Here is a 21,404-nt window from a genome sequence, read left to right on the forward strand (position 1 = left end):
GGATCCGAAGGAGTAACCGTTGTGCAGAACTGGCGAGGGGGACGTCTCTTGAAAGAGACTGTGTACCCTTGAGAGACAACTTCTTGCACCCATGTGTCTGAAGTGGTCCTTAACCAAACCTGGGTGAACTGCAGAAGCCCACCCCATCATGCGGCTGGCTTGTCTTGTTTGGAAGCAGGCTGACAGGCAGCCCAGGATTGTTTAGTTTTGGGCTTAGTAGTTTTGGAAGCACAAACCTGTCTCGGATACGCCTGACCCTTTGCTTTTCCTGGAGGTTGAAAGGAACGAAAGGTGGTATTTTTTGCCTTCGGTGCAGAAGGATTATTGTTCGGGAGAAATGCAGTCTTAGCAGCCGCTAAGTCGGTCACAATCTTAAGATCTTCCCGAAACAAGATGTCACCCTTGAAAGGGAGTACTTCCAAGGTCTTTTTGGAGACCAGATCCACCTTCCATGACCTCAACCACAGAACACGGCGAGCCAGGATGGACGTATTCGACGCCTTAGCCGCCATGACACCTGCCTCGGAGGACGCCTCCTGAATATAATGGGAAGCGGTGGTAACATGAGAGATATTGTCTGGCAGTATCAGATATCCTGAGGTAGCTCTACCTCTATAGCCTGATTTCATGCTTCGATACCTTGTGTGGCCCAGGAGGCTGCTATGGTGGGTCTATGTACGGCACCTGTAAGGGAGTAAATAGACTTCAGGCACCCCTCCACACGTTTAGCCATCTGTTCCTTCAATGAAGTGACGGTGGTGACAGGCAGAGTAGATGACACCACAAGCCGGGGGACATGGGAATCCACTGGTGGTGAATTTTCCCACATGTTACACAACTCAGCAGGGAGAGGATAACGAGCTAGCATCTTTTTAGACGGGGAGAATTTCTTTCCTAGGGAAGACCAGGTTTCCTGACGAATATCTACTAAGTGGTCAGAATGTGGTAATACTACTTTAGTCACCTTCTGACGTTTTAAACTTATCAGGTTTCTTAGACGCAGTAGTGGGATCTACATCATCATCGATTTGTAGAATCAGCTTAATAGCCTCCACTAGGTCAGGGACATCAACCTGAGCTGTAGGTTCCTTGTCAGAAGCAACTGTATCAGTGTTTGACGGGTCAGTATATTCTCCATCCTCATCAGAAGTTACATCCAAGATATTAGTGGATTGTGAGGAGGAAGCAGCCCGCTTAGATGACCCCTTGGTCCCAGAGGGTCGTGGGGTAGGTCTTTGACTAACCAAGGATTGATTCAATTGTTGAATCTGGGTAGTTAGCGTATCCGCCCAGGGCGGATTTACAACAGGGTACAATATGTGGCTGCAGTGGCATAGGAGGTCCCATAGTGTGACAATAATATTAAACAAAGTCGAAAACGCCGCCCAAGGTGGCTTCTGATTGGCTACAGGAGCAGCGGGCTGACTGGGAGATGTATGGCACCCAGTACACAGACCAGGTAAATCCTTGTCGCAAGTACTGCAGGATGCAGGAGCGTCCGCGGATTTCCCACCCTTTGTGGCAGACATTATAGTGAATGTAGCCGTAGAGCGTAACAGTACAAAGTAGCCAGACAAATACAATACCTGCAAAACACTCCCTTATTTATGTGACTGTATATACTCAGCACAAACAGAGAATAAATGCGGTATGAGGTGACTGAAGAGCGCAGTAAAATACTTAACCGTATATACTGCGCAGCACTATATATGTGACCCTGCCGCACCTAGCCCCCTAGGGTACTGATAATGCTGATTTATCCTTAGGAATGAAAGCTATACCTTAAACACACCTTAAAATAAGATTTTACTCACCGGTAAATCTATTTCTCGTAGTCCGTAGTGGATGCTAGGACTCCGTAAGGACCATGGGGAATAGCGGCTCCGCAGGAGACTGGGCACAACTAAAGAAAGCTTTAGGACTACCTGGTGTGCACTGGCTCCTCCCTCTATGACCCTCCTCCAGACCTCAGTTAGGATACTGTGCCCGGAAGAGCTGACACAATAAGGAAGGATTTTGAATCCCGGGTAAGACTCATACCAGCCACACCTATCACACCGTATAACTCGTGATACTATACCCAGTTAACAGTATGAAATATAACTGAGCCTCTCAACAGATGGCTCAACAATAACCCTTTAGTTAAACAATAACTATATACAAGTATTGCAGACAATCCGCACTTGGGATGGTCGCCCAGCATCCACTACGGACTACGAGAAATAGATTTACCGGTGAGTAAAATCTTATTTTCTCTGACGTCCTAAGTGGATGCTGGGACTCCGTAAGGACCATGGGGATTATACCAAAGCTCCCAAACGGGCGGGAGAGTGCGGATGACTCTGCAGCACCGAATGAGCAAACTCTAGGTCCTCCTCAGCCAGGGTATCAAACTTGTAGAATTTAGCAAATGTGTTTGACCCCGACCAAGTAGCTGCTCGGCAAAGTTGTAAAGCCGAGACCCCTCGGGCAGCCGCCCAAGAAGAGCCCACCTTCCTCGTGGAATGGGCTTTCACTGATCTAGGATGCGGCAGACCAGCCGCAGAATGTGCAAGCTGAATCGTACTACAGATCCAGCGAGCAATAGTCTGCTTTGAAGCAGGAGCACCCAGCTTGTTGGGTGCATACAGGATAAATAGCGAGTCAGTTTTCCTGACACTAGCTGTCCTGGAACATAAATTTTCAGGGCCCTGACTACGTCCAACAACTTGGAATCCCCCAAGTCTTTAGTAGCCGCAGGCACTACAATAGGTTGGTTCAAATGAAAAGCTGATACCACCTTAGGGAGAAACTGGGGACGAGTCCTCGATTCTGCCCTATCCATATGGAAAATCAGATAAGGCCTTTTACATGACAAAACCGCCAATTCTGACACACGCCTGGCCGAAGCCAAGGCCAACAGCATGACCACTTTCCACGTGAGATATTTCAACTCCACGGTTTTAAGTGGCTCAAACCAATGTGACTTTAGGAAATCCAACACCACGTTGAGATCCCAAAGTGCCACTGGAGGCACAAAAGGGGGCTGAATATGCAGCACTCCCTTAACAAAAGTCTGAACTTCAGGCAGTGAAGCCAGTTCTTTTTGGAAGAAAATGTACAGAGCCGAAATCTGGACCTTAATGGAACCCAATTTTAGGCCCATAGTCACTCCTGACTGTAGGAAGTGCAGAAATCGACCCAGTTGAAATTCCTCCGTTGGGGCCTTCCTGGCCTCACACCAAGCAACATATTTTCGCCATATGTGGTGATAATGTTTTGCGGTGACATCTTTCCTAGCCTTAATCAGCGTAGGAATGACTTCCTACGGAATGCCTTTTTCCTTTAGGTTCCGGTGTTCAACCGCCATGCCGTCAAACGCAGCCGCGGTAAGTCTTGGAACAGACAGGGCCCCTGCTGCAGCAGGTCCTGTCTGAGCGGCAGAGGCCATGGGTCCTCTGAGATCATTTCATGAAGTTCTGGATACCAAGCTCTTCTTGGCCAATCCGGAACCACGAGTATAGTTCTTACTCCTCTCCTTCTTATTATTCTCAGTTCCTTGGGTATGAGAGGCAGAGGAAGGAACACATACACCGACTGGTACACCCACAGTGTCACCAGAGCGTCCACAGCTATCACCTGAGGGTCCCTTGACCTGGCGCAATATCTTTTAGCTTTTTGTTGAGGCGGGACGCCATCATGTCCACCTGTGGCCTTTCCCAAAGGTGTACAATCATTTGGAAGACTTCTGGATGAAGTCCCCACTCTCCCGGGTGGAGGTCGTGCCTGCTGAGAAAGTCTGCTTCCCAGTTGTCCACTCCGGGAATGAACACTGCTGACAGTGCTAACACATGATTTTCCGCCCATCGGAAAATCCTTGTGGCTTCTGCCATCGCCATCCTGCTTCTTGTGCCGCCCTGTTGGTTTACATGGGCGACCGCCGTGATGTCGTCTGACTGGATCAGCACCGGCTGGTGTTGAAGCAGGGGTCTTGCCTGACTTAGGGCATTGTAAATGGCCCTTAGTTCCAGAATATTTATGTGTAGGGAAGTCACCTGACTCGACCATAGTCCTTGGAAGTTTCTTCCCTGTGTGACTGCCCCCCAGCCTCGAAGGCTGGCATCCGTGGTCACCAGGACCCAGTCCTGTATACCGAATCTGCGGCCTTCTAGAAGATGAGCACTCTGCAGCCACCACCACAGCGACACCCTGGCCCTTGGAGACAGGGTTATCAGCCGATGCATCCGAAGATGCGACCCGGACCATTTGTCCAACAGATCCCACTGGAAGATCCTTGCATGGAACCTGCCGAATGGAATTTCTTCGTAAGAAGCTACCATCTTTTCCAGGACTCACGTGCATTGATGCACCGACACCTGTATTTGTTTTAGGAGGTCTCTGACTAGAGATGACAACTCCTTGGCCTTCTCCTCCGGGAGAAACACTTTTCTCTGTTCTGTGTCCAGAACCATACTCAGGAACAGTAGACGCGTCGTAGGAACCAGCGGCGACTTTGGAATATTCAGAATCCAGCCGTGCTGTTGTAGCACTTCCCGAGATAGTGCTACTCCGACCAACAACTGCTCCCTGGACCTCGCCTTTATAAGGAGATCGTCCAAGTACGGGATAATTATAACTCCCTTTTTTCGAAGGAGTATCAACATTTCGGCCATTACCTTGGTAAATACCCTCGGTGCCGGGGACAGACCAACGGCAACGTCTGGAATAGGTAATGACAGTCCTGTACCACAATTTTGAGGTACTCCTGGTGAGGAGGGTAAATGGGGACATGCAGGTAAGCATCCTTGATGTCCAGTGATACCATGTAATCCCCTTCGTCCAGGATTGCAATAACCACCCTAAGCGATTCCATTTTGAACTTGAACCTTCGTATATAAGTGTTCAAGGATTTCAATTTTAGAATGGGTCTCACCGAACCGTCCGGTTTCGGTACCACAACATTGTGGAATAGTAACCCCGACCTTGTTGAAGGAGGGGTACCTTGATTATCACCTGCTGGAAGTACAGCTTGTGAATTGCCGCCAGTACTACCTCCCCTTTCTCCGAGGGCAGCAGGCAAGGCTGATTTGAGGTAACGGCGAGGGGGAGTCGCCTCGAACTCCAGCTTGTATCCCTGTGATACTACTTGTATAACCCAGGGATCCACCTGTGAGCGAGCCCACTGGTCGCTGAAGTTCCCTAGACGAGCCCCCACCGCACCTGGCTCCACCTGTGGAGCCCCAGTGTCATGCGGTGGACTCAGAGGAAGCGGGGGAAGATTTTTGATCCTGGGAACTGGCTGTCTGGTGCAGCTTTTTCCCTCTTCCCTTGTCTCTGTGCAGAAAGGAAGCGCCTTTGACCCGCTTGCTTTTCTGAAGCCGAAAGGACTGTACCTGATAATACGGTGCTTTCTTAGGTTGTGCGGAAACCTAAGGTAACATTTTTTCTTCCCAGCTGTTGCTGTGGATACGAGGTCCCAGAGACCATCCCCAAACAATTCCTCACCCTTTATAAGGCAGAATCTCCATGTGCCTTTTAAAATCAGCATCACCTGTCCACTGCTGGGTCTCTAATACCCTCCTGGCAGAATGGACATTGCCTTAATTCTGGATGCCAGCCTGCAAATATCCCTCTGTGCATCCCTCATATATAAGACGACGTCTTTAATATGCTCTATGGTTAGCCAAATAGTATCCCTGTCGAGGTAACAATCTGACAGGGTAACAGACCACGCTGCAGCAGCACTATCCATGCTGAGGCAAATTGCAGGTCTCAGTATAGCACCTGAGTGTGTATATACAGACTTCAGGATAGCCTCCTGCTTTTTATCAGCAGGCTCCTTCAAGGTGGCCGTATCCTAAGACGGCAGTGCCACCTTTTTTGACAAACGTGTGAGCGCCTTATCCACCCTAGGGGACATCTCCCAACGTGACCTATCCTCTGGCGGGAAAGGGTACGCCATCAGTAACTTTTTAGAAATTACCAGTTTCTTATCGGGGGAACCCACGCTTCTTTACACCCTTCATTCATTCATCTGATGGGGGAACAAAACACTGGCTGCTTTTTCTCCCCAAACATAAAACCCCTTTTTTGTGGTACTTGGGTTAATGTCAGAAATGTGTAACACATTTTTCATTGCCGAGATCATGCAACGGATGCTCCTAGTGGATTGTGTATATGTCTCAACCTCGTCGACACTGGAGCCAGACTCCGTGTCGACATCTGTGTCTGCCATCTGAGGTAGCGGGCGTTTTTGAGCCCCTGATGGCCTTTGAGACGCCTGGGCAGGTGCGGGCTGAGAAGCCGGCTGTCCCACAGCTGTTACGTCATCCAGCCTTTTATGTAAGGAGTTGACACTGTCGGTTAATACCTTTCACCTATCCATCCACTCTGGTGTCGGCCCCACAGGGGGCGACATCACATTTATCGGCATCTGCTCCGCCTCCACGTAACCTTCCTCATCAAACATATCGACACCGTCGTACCGACACACCGCACACATACAGGGAATGCTCTGACTGAGGACAGGACCCCACAAAGTCCTTTGGGGAGACAGAGAGAGAGTAGCCAGCACACACCAGAGCGCTATATAATACAGGGATTCACACTACCCACAGTGATTTTTCCCTTATAGCTGCTATAATACACAATTTTGCGCCTAAATTTAGTGCCCCCCCTCTCTTTTTAACCCTTTGAGCCTGAAAACTACAGGGGTGAGCCTGGGGAGCTGTCTTTCCAGCTGCACTGTGAAGAGAAAATGGCGCCAGTGTGCTGAGGGAGATAGCCCCGCCCCTTTTTCGTCTGACTTCTCCCGCTTTTTTTGTAGGTATATCTGGCAGGGGATTTTACACATATATAGTCTCTATGACTATATTATGTGTAGTTTTGCCAGCCAAGGTGTTTAATATTGCTGCTCAGGGCGCCCCCCCCCCCCCCCGGCACCCTGCACCCATCAGTGACCGGAGTGTGAGGTGTGCATGAGGAGCAATGGCGCACAGCTGCAGTGCTGTGCGCTACCTTGTTGAAGACCGAAGTCTTCTGCCGCCGATTTCCAGGACCATCTTCTTGCTTCTGGCTCTGTAAGGGGGACGGCGGCGCGGCTCCGGGAACGGACGATCGAGATCGGGCCCTGTGTTCGATCCCTCTGGAGCTAATGGTGTCCAGTAGCCTAAGAAGCCCAAGCTAGCTGCAAGCAGGTAGGTTCGCTTCTTCTCCCCTTAGTCCCTCGTAGCAGTGAGTCTGTTGCCAGCAGATCTCACTGAAAATAAAAAAACTAAAATATACTTTCTTTTCTAGGAGCTCAGGAGAGCCCCTAGTGTGCATCCAGCTCAGCCGGTCACAAGATTCTAACTGAGGTCTGGAGGAGGGTCATAGAGGGAGGAGCCAGTGCACACCAGGTAGTCCTAAAGCTTTCTTTAGTTGTGCCCAGTCTCCTGCGGAGCCGCTATTCCCCATGGTCCTTACGGAGTCCCAGCATCCACTTAGGACGTCAGAGAAATACACTTTACCATGGAGCCGCTGCGGCCGCTATACTTAATACACACTCTACGTACTTTGTCCGCTATTAGCGTACAAAGTCTCATACTGTGTACGGACTTTGCGTACAAACGCTGCGCTGACGGTACAAAGTACTCACAGCGCGTACACACCCAGAGATACACTTTAAACCTTATACAGCAATGCAATGCAATGATACACTTTAAACCTTAGCAGGGCAATGAAGACACGACACCAGATTGTAATTAAACCGCTGGGTTCCGAAACCACAGCGTATTATTGCTGAAAGGGGGTTACAATACAAATAATACAATACAAATATAACAGAGTAAATGGCTACATTCAATGGTACATACGTGAGTGAATTCGCTTGCGCTTCCCGGTCCGGTCCTCCGTTATCTGATAGACAACGTTGTGAGTCTTGTGTCTTACCAGGCCTGCAGCATGCTCTCTTTATACACTTCTTCCAAAAAGCAATACAATAGATACTGTATTATATCTATATTCTGCTCCTGCACATAACTATCCGCAGGAACATGCGATCTTCCTCAAACCAACATCGGAATGTTACCCTTAAAATACCCTTCAGCTGGATACCAAATATCACCTTATAACCTTGTTCTGTCCCCTCCTATTCTGTAAAGGGGAATCCCTTTGTTATGTTACCATTTAAACTGCTGTTACTTTCTGATGTGGTGCATGGGGCTATGTGTACATTGTGCACTATTTGGATTAAATATGTAATGTGTTTTGATAGCCTTCCATGCGTCCACAAACTCTACCGTAAATACCCATACCACGCGCTGATGCGCAGGACCGCGGGAGCGACCATACGCAAATTGCGAATATGTGCACGCACAGCAGAACAAGTACACGCGCGGAGGCCATCTGTGTGTAGTTTGTACGTGGTGTGTACTGCAATATTTTTCGACTTTGACAGTACAAAATACAGTGATAGCTATAGCTGTAATACACTGAAAGGGAAATCCATACAGCAGGTGCAGGCACACAGTCACAGTGACAATGCAGAAATTATTTTAGACAAACAATAAAACTGCGCTGGACTAGTAAATATATATATATATACAAAATATATATATATATATATATACTGTATGTACATATATGCAGTTGCAAGAAAAAGTATGTGAACCCTTTGGAATTTCCTGGATTTCTGCATAAATTGGTCATAAAATGTGTAAATACACAGCGCTGACAAGGCAGGCAGGCGGATTTACAGGGGAGACTTTGCCCCGCAGTCCCGGAGATCAGACGCAGCTACTTGAGAAGATGGCGCCAAAATCTCAGGGAGTGAGGGAGAGTGAGAAGCAGCTCCAGGACGGGAACACCAGCAGTAAATGGCACCCGGAGCTGGGGGAGGGGCTACAGGTCAGCGTCTTATCCCCTATGCTGGTCCTCGCCTCCGGGTACTGTGGTGCCTTATTAAAACAGGATTTTAATACCTACCAGTAAATCCTTTTCTTCTAGTCCGTAGAGGATGCTGGGGTCCACTTCAGTACCATGGGGTATAGACGGTTCCGCAGGAGCCATGGGCACTTTAAGACTTTTCAAGGGTGTGAACTGGCTCCTCCCTCTATGCCCCTCCTCCAGACCTCAGTATAGGAACTGTGCCCAGGGAGACGGACATTTCGAGGAAAGGATTTATTTATAATTTAACGGTCAGATTCATACCAGCTCACACCTCAACCATGCCGCACAACATGGCATTCAACATAACACATGCCAACGGGCATGAAACAATTGCAGCAACATGCTGAAAATAATTGTAACACAACACCTGTGTAACTATAAAACTAATAACTGCAGGTAAAGTACGCACCGGGTCAGGTGCCCAGCATCCTCTATGGACTAGGAGAAAAGGATTTACCGGTAGGTATTAAAATCCTGTTTTCTCATACGTCCTAGAGGATGCTGGGGTCCACTCCAGTACCATGGGGTTATACCAAAGCTCCAGTACGGGCAGGAGAGTGCGGATGACCCTGCAGCACCGATTGACCAAACTTGAGGTCCTCATCGGCCAAGGTGTCAAACTTGTAAAATTTAGCAAACGTGTTTAACCCTGACCAAGTAGCTGCTCGGCAAAGCTGTAATGCCGAGACCCCCCCGGACAGCCGCCCAGGATGAGCCCACCTTTCTAGTAGAATGGGCATTTACCGACTTCGGTATCGGCAATCCTGCCATGGAATGAGTGTGCTGAATCGCCCCTCTGATCCAGCGCGCAATGGTCTGCTTAGAAGCAGGACACCCAATCTTGTTAGGAGCATACAGGACAAACATAGTCTCCATTTTCCTAATCTGAGCTGTTCTAGCGACATAAATTTTCAAAGCTCTAACCACATCAAGAGACTTTGACGCAGTGAAGGTGTCAGTAGCCACTGGCACCACAATAGGTTGGTTTATATGGAAAGACGAAACCACCTTCGGAAGAAATTGCTGACGAGTTCTTAACTCTGCCCTATCTTCATGGAAGATCAGGTAAGGGCTCTTGTGAGACAAGGCCCCCAACTCAGACACCCACCTTGCGGATGCCAAGGCCAAAAGCATCACCACTTTCCAAGTGAGAAACTTCAATTCTATCTCCTGTAGAGGAACTGCAACACCACATTAAGGTCCCATGGTACCACCGGGGGCACAAATGGAGGTTGGATGTGCACCACCCCTTTCACGAACGTCTGAACTTCTGGAAGGGAGGCCAATTGTTTTTGAAAGAAAACGGATAAGGCTGAAATCTGTACCTTGATTGAACCGAATCTCAGGCCCGCATCCACACCTGCCTGTAGAAAATGGAGAAAACGTCCCAATTGAAACTCTTCCGTAGGAGCCTTCTTGGATTCACACCAAGACACACATTTTCTCCAAATACGGTGGTAATGTTTAGACGTTACTCCTTTCCTGGCCTGGATAAGAGTGGGGATGACTTCCTTGGGAATAACCTTTCGGGCTAGGATCCGGCGCTCAACAGCCATGCCGTCAAACGTAGCCGTGGTAAGTCTTGATACACGCACGGCCCCTGCTGAAGCAGGTCCTCGCGAGGAGGAAGAGGCCGAGGATCTTCTATGAGCAACTCCTGAAGATCTGGATACCAAGCCCTCCTTGGCCAGTCTGGGGCACTGAAGATTGCTCGAACTCTTGTTCTTCTTATCAGCTTGAGAACTTTCGGTATTAGTGGAAGTGAAGAGAAGACATACACCGACCAAAACACCCACTGGGTCACTAGTGCATCCACTGCTATTGCTTGAGGGTCTCTCGACCTGGAACAATATCTCTGAAGCTTCTTGTTGAGACTAGATGCCATCATGTCTACTTGAGGTATTCCCCAAAGACTTGTCACCTCTGCGAAGACTTCTTGGTGGAGGCCCCACTCTCCTGGATGGAGATCGTGTCTGCTGAGGAAGTCTGCTTCCCAGTTGTCTACAGAGCTCTTGCATGTCGTCTTGGTGGAGGCCCCACTCTCCTGGATGGAGATCGTGTCTGCTGAGGAAGTCTGCTTCCCAGTTGTCTACAGAGCTCTTGCATGTCTTTCTGCCCAGAGGAGGATCTTTGTCACCTCTGCCATTGCCGCTCTGCTTTTTGTTCCGCCCTGACGGTTTATGTACGCGACTGCTGTTACATTGTCCGACTGGATCAGCACAGGTTGATCTTGAAGAAGATGCCCTGCTTGCAGAAGGCCGTTGTAAATGGCTCTCAATTCCAGAACGTTTATGTGAAGACAGGTTTCCTGACTTGACCATTTTAATTGGAAACTTTTTCCCTGTGTGACCGCTCCCCAGCCTCGGAGACTTGCGTCCGTGGTTACCAGGACCCAGTCCTGAATCCCGAACCTGCGTCCCTCTAGGAGGTGAGAACTGTGTAGCCACCACAGGAGCGAAATCCTGGCTTTGGAGGACAGGACTATCCTCTGGTGCATGTGCAGGTGGGATTCGGACCACTTGTCCAACAGGTCCCACTGGAATACTCTGGCATGGAAACGGCCAAACTGTATGGTCTCTTAGGCCGCTACCATCTTCCCCAACCACCGAATGCATTGATGGATCGACACTCTTGTTGGTTTTAATTTTTTTTTGACCATTCTCTGGATTTCCAGAGCCTTTTCTACTGGAAGAAATACCATCTGTACTTCTGTGTCCAGTATCATCCCCAGAAAGGACAATATTGTCGTCGGTTCCAACTGCGACTTTGGAAAATTTATGATCCAACCGTGTTGTTGGGAGTACTGACAGGGAAAGTGCAATGTTCTGCACCAACTGTTCCCTGGATCTCGCTTTTATCAGGAGATCGTCCAGGTAAGGAATTATATTGACTCCTTGTTGTCGAAGGAGGACCATCATCTCCGCCATCACCTCGGTGAATACTCTCGGTGCCGTGGAGAGTCCGAACGGCAACGTCTGGAACTGGTAATGGCAATCCTGTATTGCGATATTGCGAATCTCAGATAAGCTTGGTGAGGAGGATAAATAGGAACATGTAAGTAAGCATCTTTTATGTCTACTGACACCATGACATCCCCTTCCTCCAGACTGGAAATCACTGATCTCAGAGATTCCATCTTGAACTTGAACTTTCTCAGTTAGAGATTCAGACTTTTCAGGTTTAAAATTGGCCTGACCGAGCCATCCTGCTTCGGAACAATGAAGAGGCTTGAATAAAAACCTTCTCCTTCCTGTGACAAGGGCACCAGGACAATGACTTGATCCTGACATAATTTTTGAATTGCAGCCTTTACTACGTCTCTGGAAGAGAAGCTGGTAAGGTCGATTTGAAAAATCGTCATGGGGGGACGTCTTGAAACTCCAGCTTGTATCCAAGGGACACTATTTGCAAAACCCGTGGGTCCAGGCCAGATTGAGCCCAGATCTGATTGAAAAGTTTCAGACATGCCCCCACCCGAGCGGACTCCCGCAAGTGAGCCCCAGCGTCATGCTGCAGATTTGGCAGAAGCAGGGGAGGACTTCTGCTCCTGCGATCCGGGAGACGCTGCAGACTTTCTTCCTCGTCCTCTCCCTCTACCTGCAAAGAAGGGGGAACCTTTGGCCTTTTTGTATTTGTTGGGCCGAAAGGACTGCATTTGAGAGTGATGTGTCTTGTTTGCCGGTGCAGGAGCATAAGGCAAGAATGTCAACTTACCTGCGGTAGCCGCAGAGACCACTGCATCCAGCCCATCTCCAAACAAGGCCTCACCTTTATACGGGAGCGCCTCCATATTTCTTTTGGAATCTGCGTCCGCATTCCACTGGCGAATCCACAACGCCCTCCGAGCCGAGACCGCCATGGTAGCGGCTTTCGAACCTAAAAGCCCAATATCCTTCATGGCTTCTAGCATGTATGCAGCAGCGTCTTTGATATGACCTAACTTTAGGAGAATCTCATCTCTATCGTGTCAATTTCAGATGACAAGTTATCTGACCATTTTTCAATAGCCCTACTCACCCACGCGCAAGCAATGGTGGGCCTGAGCAGCGAACCATTGGCCACATAAATAGATTTTAACGTAGTCTCCAACTTGCGGTCTGCCAGCTCCTTTAGTGAAGCCGTCCCAGGTGCAGGGAGAATCACCTTTTTTGTTAACCGTGACAGGGCACTGTCTAAAACTGGGGGTGACTCCCACCTTTTCCTGTCCTCTGCCCGGAAGGGATAAGCAACCTGAATTCTTTTGGGAATATGAAATTTCTTTTCAGGGTTTGCTCAAACTCCCTCAAAAAGTGTATTTAGTTCGTGGGAAGGAGGGAAAGTTACATTAATTTTCTTTTCTTTATAAAAATAAGCCTTCTCCTGAGGTACAGGAGGGGCTTCCGTAACTTCCAAAACCTCCCTTATAGCAACAATCATGTATTGAATGCTTTTTGCCAATTTAGGATCTATTCCCCTGGAATCACTAGTGTCGACACAGGAATCAGAGTCCGTATTTGTGCAAATGGTCTTTTATGTGACCCAGAGGTGTTGCCTGCAGATGAAAAAGCAGAACCACTAAAAATCACATCTTCCACTGATTTTCTGCATGAGACTCAGACTTATCTAATCTCTTACTGATATGATTCACACGATCACGTAATTCTTTCACCCATTCAGGCTCGTGGTGTGCTGGCAGCGCCACCACATTACAACTCTGTGTCCCTAAAATGGTTCCCTCAGGGGAAGAGCTCCCTGCCTCAGACATGTCACACACGTGTACAACCACACCATAGACACTCTGGGACTTATAGGGGACAGACCATATTTCCATACAATATATAGCACCAAATTTCACTGTGCCCCCCCTGTTTTGCACCCTGATACTTGTTTCAGCAGTGGAGGAGGACCAGCGTTCTTTCTCTGCAGCCTGGAGTGAGAGAAAATGGCGCTGAGCAGTGTGCTGGCTGACTGAGGAGGAAGCCCCGCCCCCGTAATGGCGAGTTTCCCCTCAGATTTTTTGATACTGATATTTATACCTGCGGGGGTAGGACTGTGCCTCAGCATCTTATGCCCCTGCGCTGCGCGGTACCTTTTAGCCGTCACGATGACTGAAGATTCTTCTTCTTACACTCACCTGTCTTCTGACTTCTGACTCTGTAAGGGCGATGACGGCGGGTTGTGGGAGTGAGCACATAGCCGCAGCTAGCGTTCAGTACCCTTCAGGAGCTAATGGTGTCCTGTCAGCAAGAAGCAGAGCCATGAAACTCTTCAGGAAGTTGGTTCCTACTTCTGCCCCCTCAGTCCCACGAAGCAGGGAGTCTGATGCCAGCAGTTCTCCCCGAAAATAAAAAACCCAACATAAGTCTTTCGGAGAAACTCGGTAGAGCTCCTCAGAGTGCATCCAGTCTGCCTGGGCAAATTTTAAACTGAGGTCTGGAGGAGGGGCATAGAGGGAGGAGCCAGTTTACACCCTTGAAAAGTCTTAAAGTGCCCGTGGCTCCTGCGGAACTGTCTATACCCCACGGTACTGAAGTGGACCCCAGCATCCTCTAGGACGTATGAGAAAATGGATTTTACACAATCCAACCTGTGCTCCCTGCCCTGGTGGATATAGTGGGGTTTCTGTACTGACAGTGTCCACACCAGCGACGTGGTCAGTCTCCTGGGACCACGACCCTAACGCGATTTAGCGGCGGGTCCCGCCTGGGGGACCCTCTTAAGAAGCAGCCGAGCGATCCTGGAGAGCGCCAGCGGCGCGTGCCTGGGAACCGGAGCGCCTCCGCCGCAATTACCCAGGATCTCGGCCAGCGGTAGTATGCGGCCCTGTTGGGGAGGTGATGGAGCCGCAGCACAGTATGTCACAATGACATAGAAAGAGCTGCGGCCCTTGAAGTCTTCTTAGAGCTCTTTTCAGGGCTGCCTAGCCCCCTGTTAAGTGACCTGCTCTGCAGGCACCAACTTACAAACTTAGCTCACAGTGCCTGGAGGCGGGGTTATATATGAGGCCCGCAATGCATCCTGGGAACAGTCAAAGCTTTAGCCTGTTGGTGCCTCGGATCAAGATCCAACTGTACACCCCTGATGTATTCCCTGTGGAACACAGTGTACCCCGCTGCAGAAATACAAAATAATCTCATACAGTGTGTCAAAACCATATACAGTTACCAAGAACTAATGTTAAATATCATGTATATATAGTTATATAGTTTCTGAGGTTGAAACAAGACAATTTATCCTTCAAGTGCAACCTATTAGTGGTCTCCTACACTGTATAATTTTCAGGACTAATTTTAACTGTTGCTAAAATCGGCCGTTGTGTTTATTCCTCTTTTTTATAATTATAGTTTGTGATCTACTCACCATAACCCTGTATATCCATGTCCATTAGACATTTATCTAGCCCATCCTTAAGTGTTGACCGAGTCCACCATTAGTACTCTCTCAGGCAGGGAATTCCAAACACGTATTATCCTTACTGTGAAAAAAACTTTTCGCTTCTGTGTACGGAATCTCCTCTAACCTAAGCGGGTGTCCCCATGTCCTCTGTGTTGATCTTACTAAAAACATCCCCCGCTACCTCTGTGTATTGTCCCCTTATATATTTGTAAATGTTGATCATGTCCCCTCTTAGTCTCCTCTTTTCCAGTGTAAACATGCCTAGCCTAGCAAGCCTTCCTAGTATTCTAGCATCTCCATCCCCTTAATCAGTTTGGTCGCCCGTCTCTGAACCTTTTCTAGTTCCAGGATATCCTTTTTGTAGTATTGTGCCCAGAATTGTGCACAGTATTTGAGATATGGCCTCACTAGAGATTTACAGTGCCTTGCAAAAGTATTCACCCCCTTGGCTTTTTACCTATTTTGTTACATTACAAACTGTAATTTCATTTTTTTTTTTTTATCTGAATTTTATGTGATGGATATGCACAAAATAGTCTAAGTTGGTGAAATGAAATTAGAAAAATTTATATAAAAATAATTTTTATAAATAATTTTTTTTTAAATTGGCTTGTGCATATGTATTCACCCCCTTTGCTATGAAGCCCCTCATAAGTTCTGGTGCAACCAGTTACCTACAGAAGTCACATAATTAGTGAAATGAAGTCTACCTGTGTGCATTCTAATGGGCCCTACACACTGAGCGATAATACTGAAAGATATGAACGATCTCGTTCATTAATGAATGAAATACTGTTTATATCTTTCAGTGTGAAGGCACCAGCGATGAACGATGTGCGGCCCCGTGCTCGTTCATCGCTGGTGCCCCGTCGCTTGTGCCCGCAGGCCAAAATGAACCATCTCGTCCATATTTGCATGCACTGCTATGGAGCTGGGTGATGGGGGGAGTGAAGAAACTCCCCCCCCCCCCCCTTCCCCCCGTCACTGCCCCCCTGCCGCCGGGTCGCCCGCCGCCCGTATCTGCCGTCAGGCAGCTCGGCGGCGGATCGCAAAGTGTGTAGGACCCATAAGTGTCACTTGATCTGTCAATATAAACACACCTTTTCTGAATGGCCCCAGAGGCTGCAACACCTCTAAGCAAGAGGCATCACACCATGAAGACCAAGGAGCTCTCCAAACAAGTCAGGTACAAAGTTGTTGAGAAGTACAAGTCAGGGTTGGGTTATAAAAAAAATATTCAAATCTTTGATGATCCCTCAGAGCACCATCAAATCCATTATCTTCAAATGGAAAGAACATGGTACACAACAAACCTGCCAAGAGATGGCCGGCCACCAAAACTCACTGACCGGGCAAGGAGGGCATTAATCAGAGAGGCAGCACAGAGACCAAAGGTAACCATGAAGGAGCTGCAGAGTTCCACAGCAGAGACTGGTGTATCTGCACATGTGACCACAATAAGCCGTACACTCCATAGATCTGGGCTTTATAGAAGAGTGTCCAGAAAAAAGCCATTACTTAGTGTTAAATATAAGAAGGTACGTTTTGAGATTGGCAAAAGGCATGTGCACGACTCCCCAAATGTATGGAGGAAGGTGCTCTGGTCAGATGAGATTAAAATTTTACTTTTCGGCCACCAAGGAAAACTCTATGTCTGGCGCAAACCCAAAACCCCAAGAACACCATCCCCATAGTGAAACATGGTGGTGGCAGCATCATGCGGTGGGGATGTTTTTCAGCAGCAGGGACTGGGAAACTGTTTTGAGTCGAGGGAAAGATGGATGGTGCTAAATACAGGGATATTCTTGAGCAAAACCTGTTTCAGTCTCCTGTGATTTGAGACTGGGACGGAGGTTCACCTTCCAGCAGGACAATGACCCGAAGCATACTGCTAAAGCAACACTCGAGTGGTTTAAGGGGAAACATTTAAATGTGTTGGAATGGCCTAGTCAAAGCGCAGATCTCAATCCAATTGAGAATCTGTGGTCAGATTTGTAGATTCCTGTTCACAAGCGGAAACCATCCAACATGGAGGAGCTGGAGCAGTTTTTCTTGAGGAATGGGCAAAAATCCCAGTGGCAAGATGTGGCAAGCTCATAGAGACTTATCCAAAGCGACTTGCAGCTGTAATTGCAGCAAAAGGTGACTCTACAAAGTACTGACTTTAGGGGGGTGAATAGTTATGCACACTGAAGTTTTCTGTTATTTTGTCCTATTTGTTGTTTGCTTCACAGTAATAAACAAAAAAAAAACATCTTCAAAGTTGTAGCATGTTCTGTGAATGAAATGATGCAAAACTTCAAACAATCCATTTTAATTCCAGGTTGTGAGGCAACAAAACATGAAAAATGCAAAGATCTGGTGAATACTTTAGCAAGGCACTGTAGATAATGAGAGTATAACACTTGCATCAATTCCCTGCTTTATACATTCTAATACCTTCCCTACTTTGCTGCAATCCTACTTTGGGTACTGCTGCCAAGTTTGCTATCTATGAGAACACCTAAGTCTTTTTCCAGTACAGAATCCCCTAAAATCATCCCATTTAGTATGTAGGTGATATTTATGTTCTTGCTACCAAAGTGCATTACCTTACACTTGTCTGTATTGAACCTGATTCTCCATTTTGCTGCCGTGATTCCAGGTTCACTAAGTCGCTCTGGAGAGACTCGGCATCTCCCTCCGAATTTATAACCTTACACAATTTGGTATCATCTGCAAAATGACACCATGCTCTCTAGACCTTCTGTTAGGTCGTTAATGAAAATGTTGAACAAAAGTGGTCCAACTACAGACTCTTGTGGCACACCACTTAGCACTTCAGTCCAATTTGAAAAAGTTCCCTTTACCACAACGCGCTGCTCCCTATTAGCTAACCATTTTCTAACCCAAGTGCATATTGTGCTTCCTGGCCCTAGTTCTTGGAGCTTATGGATAAGTCTAATGTGTGGTACTGTGTCGAAAGCTTTAGCAAAGTCTAAAAAGATTACATCCACCTCTTTACCCTGTACATAACATCAATAATTCCTACAATGCTAAGTAGCACTGATATAAGAATGTTACTATGTAACAAGTTGAAGACTGATACAGCAAATGGTTACAGCTACAGTATATATAAGACTATAAAAATGAACAACACAAAACATATCAACAAAGTATCATGTTCTAAACAGGACAGCTGTGGTAAAGTTTCTATCGTAGGAAACAATGTAAGCCAAGGGTCTCATTTACTCCCCTAGGGGATAACGTGCCTAATTTATACATCCACATTGTTTCATGCTGCAATAACAATTGGGAACAATCTGAGAACGGGGGAATATGGTCAATAATCCTATATTTAATAGCAGTAACATTGGGGATAATTCAGAGTTGATCGTAGCAGCAAATTTGTTAGCAGTTGGGCAAAACCATGTGCACTGCAGGTGTGGCAGATGTAACGTGCGGAGAGCGTTAGATTTGGGTGGGTTATATTGTTTCTGTGCAGGGTAAATACTGGCTGCTTTATTTTTACACTACAATTTAGATCTCAGTTTGAACACAACACACTCAAATCTAACTCTCTCTGCACATGTTACATCTGCCCCCCCCCCCCCCCCCCCCCCCCCCCCCACCCCCCCACCCTGCAGTGCACATGGTTTTGCCCAGCTGCTAACAAATTTGCTGCTGGGATCAAATCTGAATTACCCCTGATCGCTGTTTCTGTTGAGAATGGCAGCTTTAATTGCTGATCCGTAGCGCGCCATTCTCTCTTTGAACTGACGCTGTTTTCTCTACATATTGGAGAGAGCAAGGACAGGTGATAACATAAATTACCAATGCACTAGTATGAGTGAGGTGATGTCTTATGTTACATTTCTTCTCTGTATAATGATGATTAAATGAAGGCTGATCACTCGTACTAGTACATTGGTAATTTATGTTCTCACCTGTCCTTGTCTCTCTCCGATATGTAGGGAAAACAGAACGCTAGTTCAAAGGGAGAATGGCGCACCACGGATCAACAATTACAGCTGCCATTCTCAAAGGAAACCGCAATCTGCCTCTTGTTAGGCTAATCACAATGTTACTGCTATTAAATATAGGATTATTGACCGTATCCCCCACTTCCCAGAGGGAGGACAGAGGTACATTGTTATTGCAGCATGAAACAATGTGCATCGATAAATGAGGCCCCATTATCCCCTAGGGGAGTAAACAAGACACTTGGCTTACATTGTTTCCTATGATAGAGACTTTACCAAGGCTGTCCTGTGTATAATATGATACTTTATTGATAATAGTTTTGTATTGTTCATTTTTATAGTCTAATACAGCTGAAACCATTTGTTGTATCTGTCTTCCACTTGTTACATAGTAACATTCTTATATCGTGCTCTGTAGCGTTTTAGTAATTGTTGATGTAATGTACAGTACATGATATTTAACGTGAGTCCTTGTTCGTCGTAAATGATTGACACTTCCAAGCGACACTTACAATGTTTGGATGTGGGAAGCGGGCGGCAAGCAAACGGACAGGCTGGGTAATTTAAGGGTGAGTACATACTGTTGTTTTATTATTTAAAGATCTTGACCAAAGCGCAATAAAGCGCTGAAACATTGTTCCACCAGATGCTATGTTAGCTCCTTATATCCGTCCGGAGTGCCGCCGTCCTGGTCAGTGCGCCGGTTACAGCCACGAGCGGTCACATATGGAGAGCACACGGCAAGCAGATTACTAGTTACAGCCGTGAGCGGTCACATATGGAGGGCACACGGCAATCAGATTACTGGAGGAATACAGAGTGCCAGACCTTGTTTTGTATATATGTGTGTGTATATTTATAATTTGTTATTTTGCAGGTAGAGTTGATCCGCAGAGATTACGTGGCCAATGGGGGCTGGGAGACGTTTCTTTCCTATGAGGATCCGGAGCAGGACATCCTGATTGGATTGCTGCGCCTGCGGAAGTGTTCCCCGGAGTCCTTCAGAGCAGAGCTGAAGGGAGGAGTATCCATCGTGCGAGAGCTACACGTGTACGGCAGCGTGGTCCCTGTCAGCAGCCGTGACCCCTCCAAGTTTCAGCATCAGGTACACGCCTGTGGACAGTGATTGGCGTGACGTTGCAGTTACATGTGACACATGCAACCCACTGTCTTGCACAGTATGCTGCCGCTTATAGGCCCTCATTCCGAGTTGTTCGCTCGCAAGCTGCTTTTAGCAGCATTGCACACGCTAAGCCGCCGCCTACTGGGAGTGAATCTTAGCTTAGCAAAATTGCGAACGAAAGATTCGCATAATTGCGAATAGAAATTTCTTTGCAGTTTCTGAGTAGCTCGACACTTACTCTGCCACTGCGATCAGTTCAGTCAGTTTAGTTCCTGGTTTGACGTCACAAACACACCCAGCGTTCGCCCAGACACTCCCCCGTTTCTCCAGCCACTCCCGCGTTTTTCCCAGAAACGGCAGCGTTTTTTCACACACTCCCATAAAACGGCCAGTTTCCGCCCAGAAACACCCACTTCCTGTCAATCACATTACGATCACCAGAACGAAGAAAAAACCTCGTAATGCCGTGAGTAAAATACCAAACTTCTTAGCAAATTTACTTGTCGCAGTGCGAACATTGCGCATGCGCAATTAGCGGAAAATCGCTGCGATGCGAAGAAAATTACCGAGCGAACAACTCTGATAGAGGGCCATCGTTCCACAGGTTTTTTAAACTTGCTTTATGGATTAATACTTTTGCCCAGATTTATCAAGCCTTGGAGAGTGATAAATTGCACGGTGATAAAGTACCAACCAATCAGCTCCTAACTGTCATTTTACAGACTGTTTGAAAAATGACAGGCGCTGATCGGTTGGTATTTTATCGCCGTGCCATCTATCACTCTCCATGGCTTGATAAATCTGGGTCCTTGTTTGCATACTTCCCCATCAGATGATGAATCCCAAACATGTCTCTTGGTGTTTATTCCTTGTCACTGGGCCGATCTGCTTGCGCAGGGGTTAGCAGTGTTCCAGCATGACTGGCAGCCATCTTGTGTCTGTAGTTGCCACATCCAGTAGGGCAGCTGTTTGGGGAGGATCAAACTGGATCTACCAATAGGAATGTCAGCTGCCCAGCCACATACTGAGCAGGAGAT

At 47.4% G+C, this 21,404-nt stretch overlaps 1 protein-coding gene across 1 annotated transcript in view; it reads left to right on the top strand.

The window, feature by feature from the left end:
- The window catches only part of ELP3 (elongator acetyltransferase complex subunit 3), a 298,536-nt gene that overhangs the window by 224,458 nt on the left and 52,674 nt on the right, over positions 1 to 21,404 (top strand). Inside the window, exon 13 of the mRNA XM_063915039.1 lies at positions 20,122 to 20,349. Within this exon, the coding sequence (XP_063771109.1) occupies positions 20,122 to 20,349 (228 nt within the window). The remainder of the gene's footprint in view (positions 1 to 20,121; positions 20,350 to 21,404) is intronic.

Source organism: Pseudophryne corroboree, chromosome 4, assembly GCF_028390025.1.
Source record: "Pseudophryne corroboree isolate aPseCor3 chromosome 4, aPseCor3.hap2, whole genome shotgun sequence".
NCBI lineage: Eukaryota > Metazoa > Chordata > Amphibia > Anura > Myobatrachidae > Pseudophryne > Pseudophryne corroboree.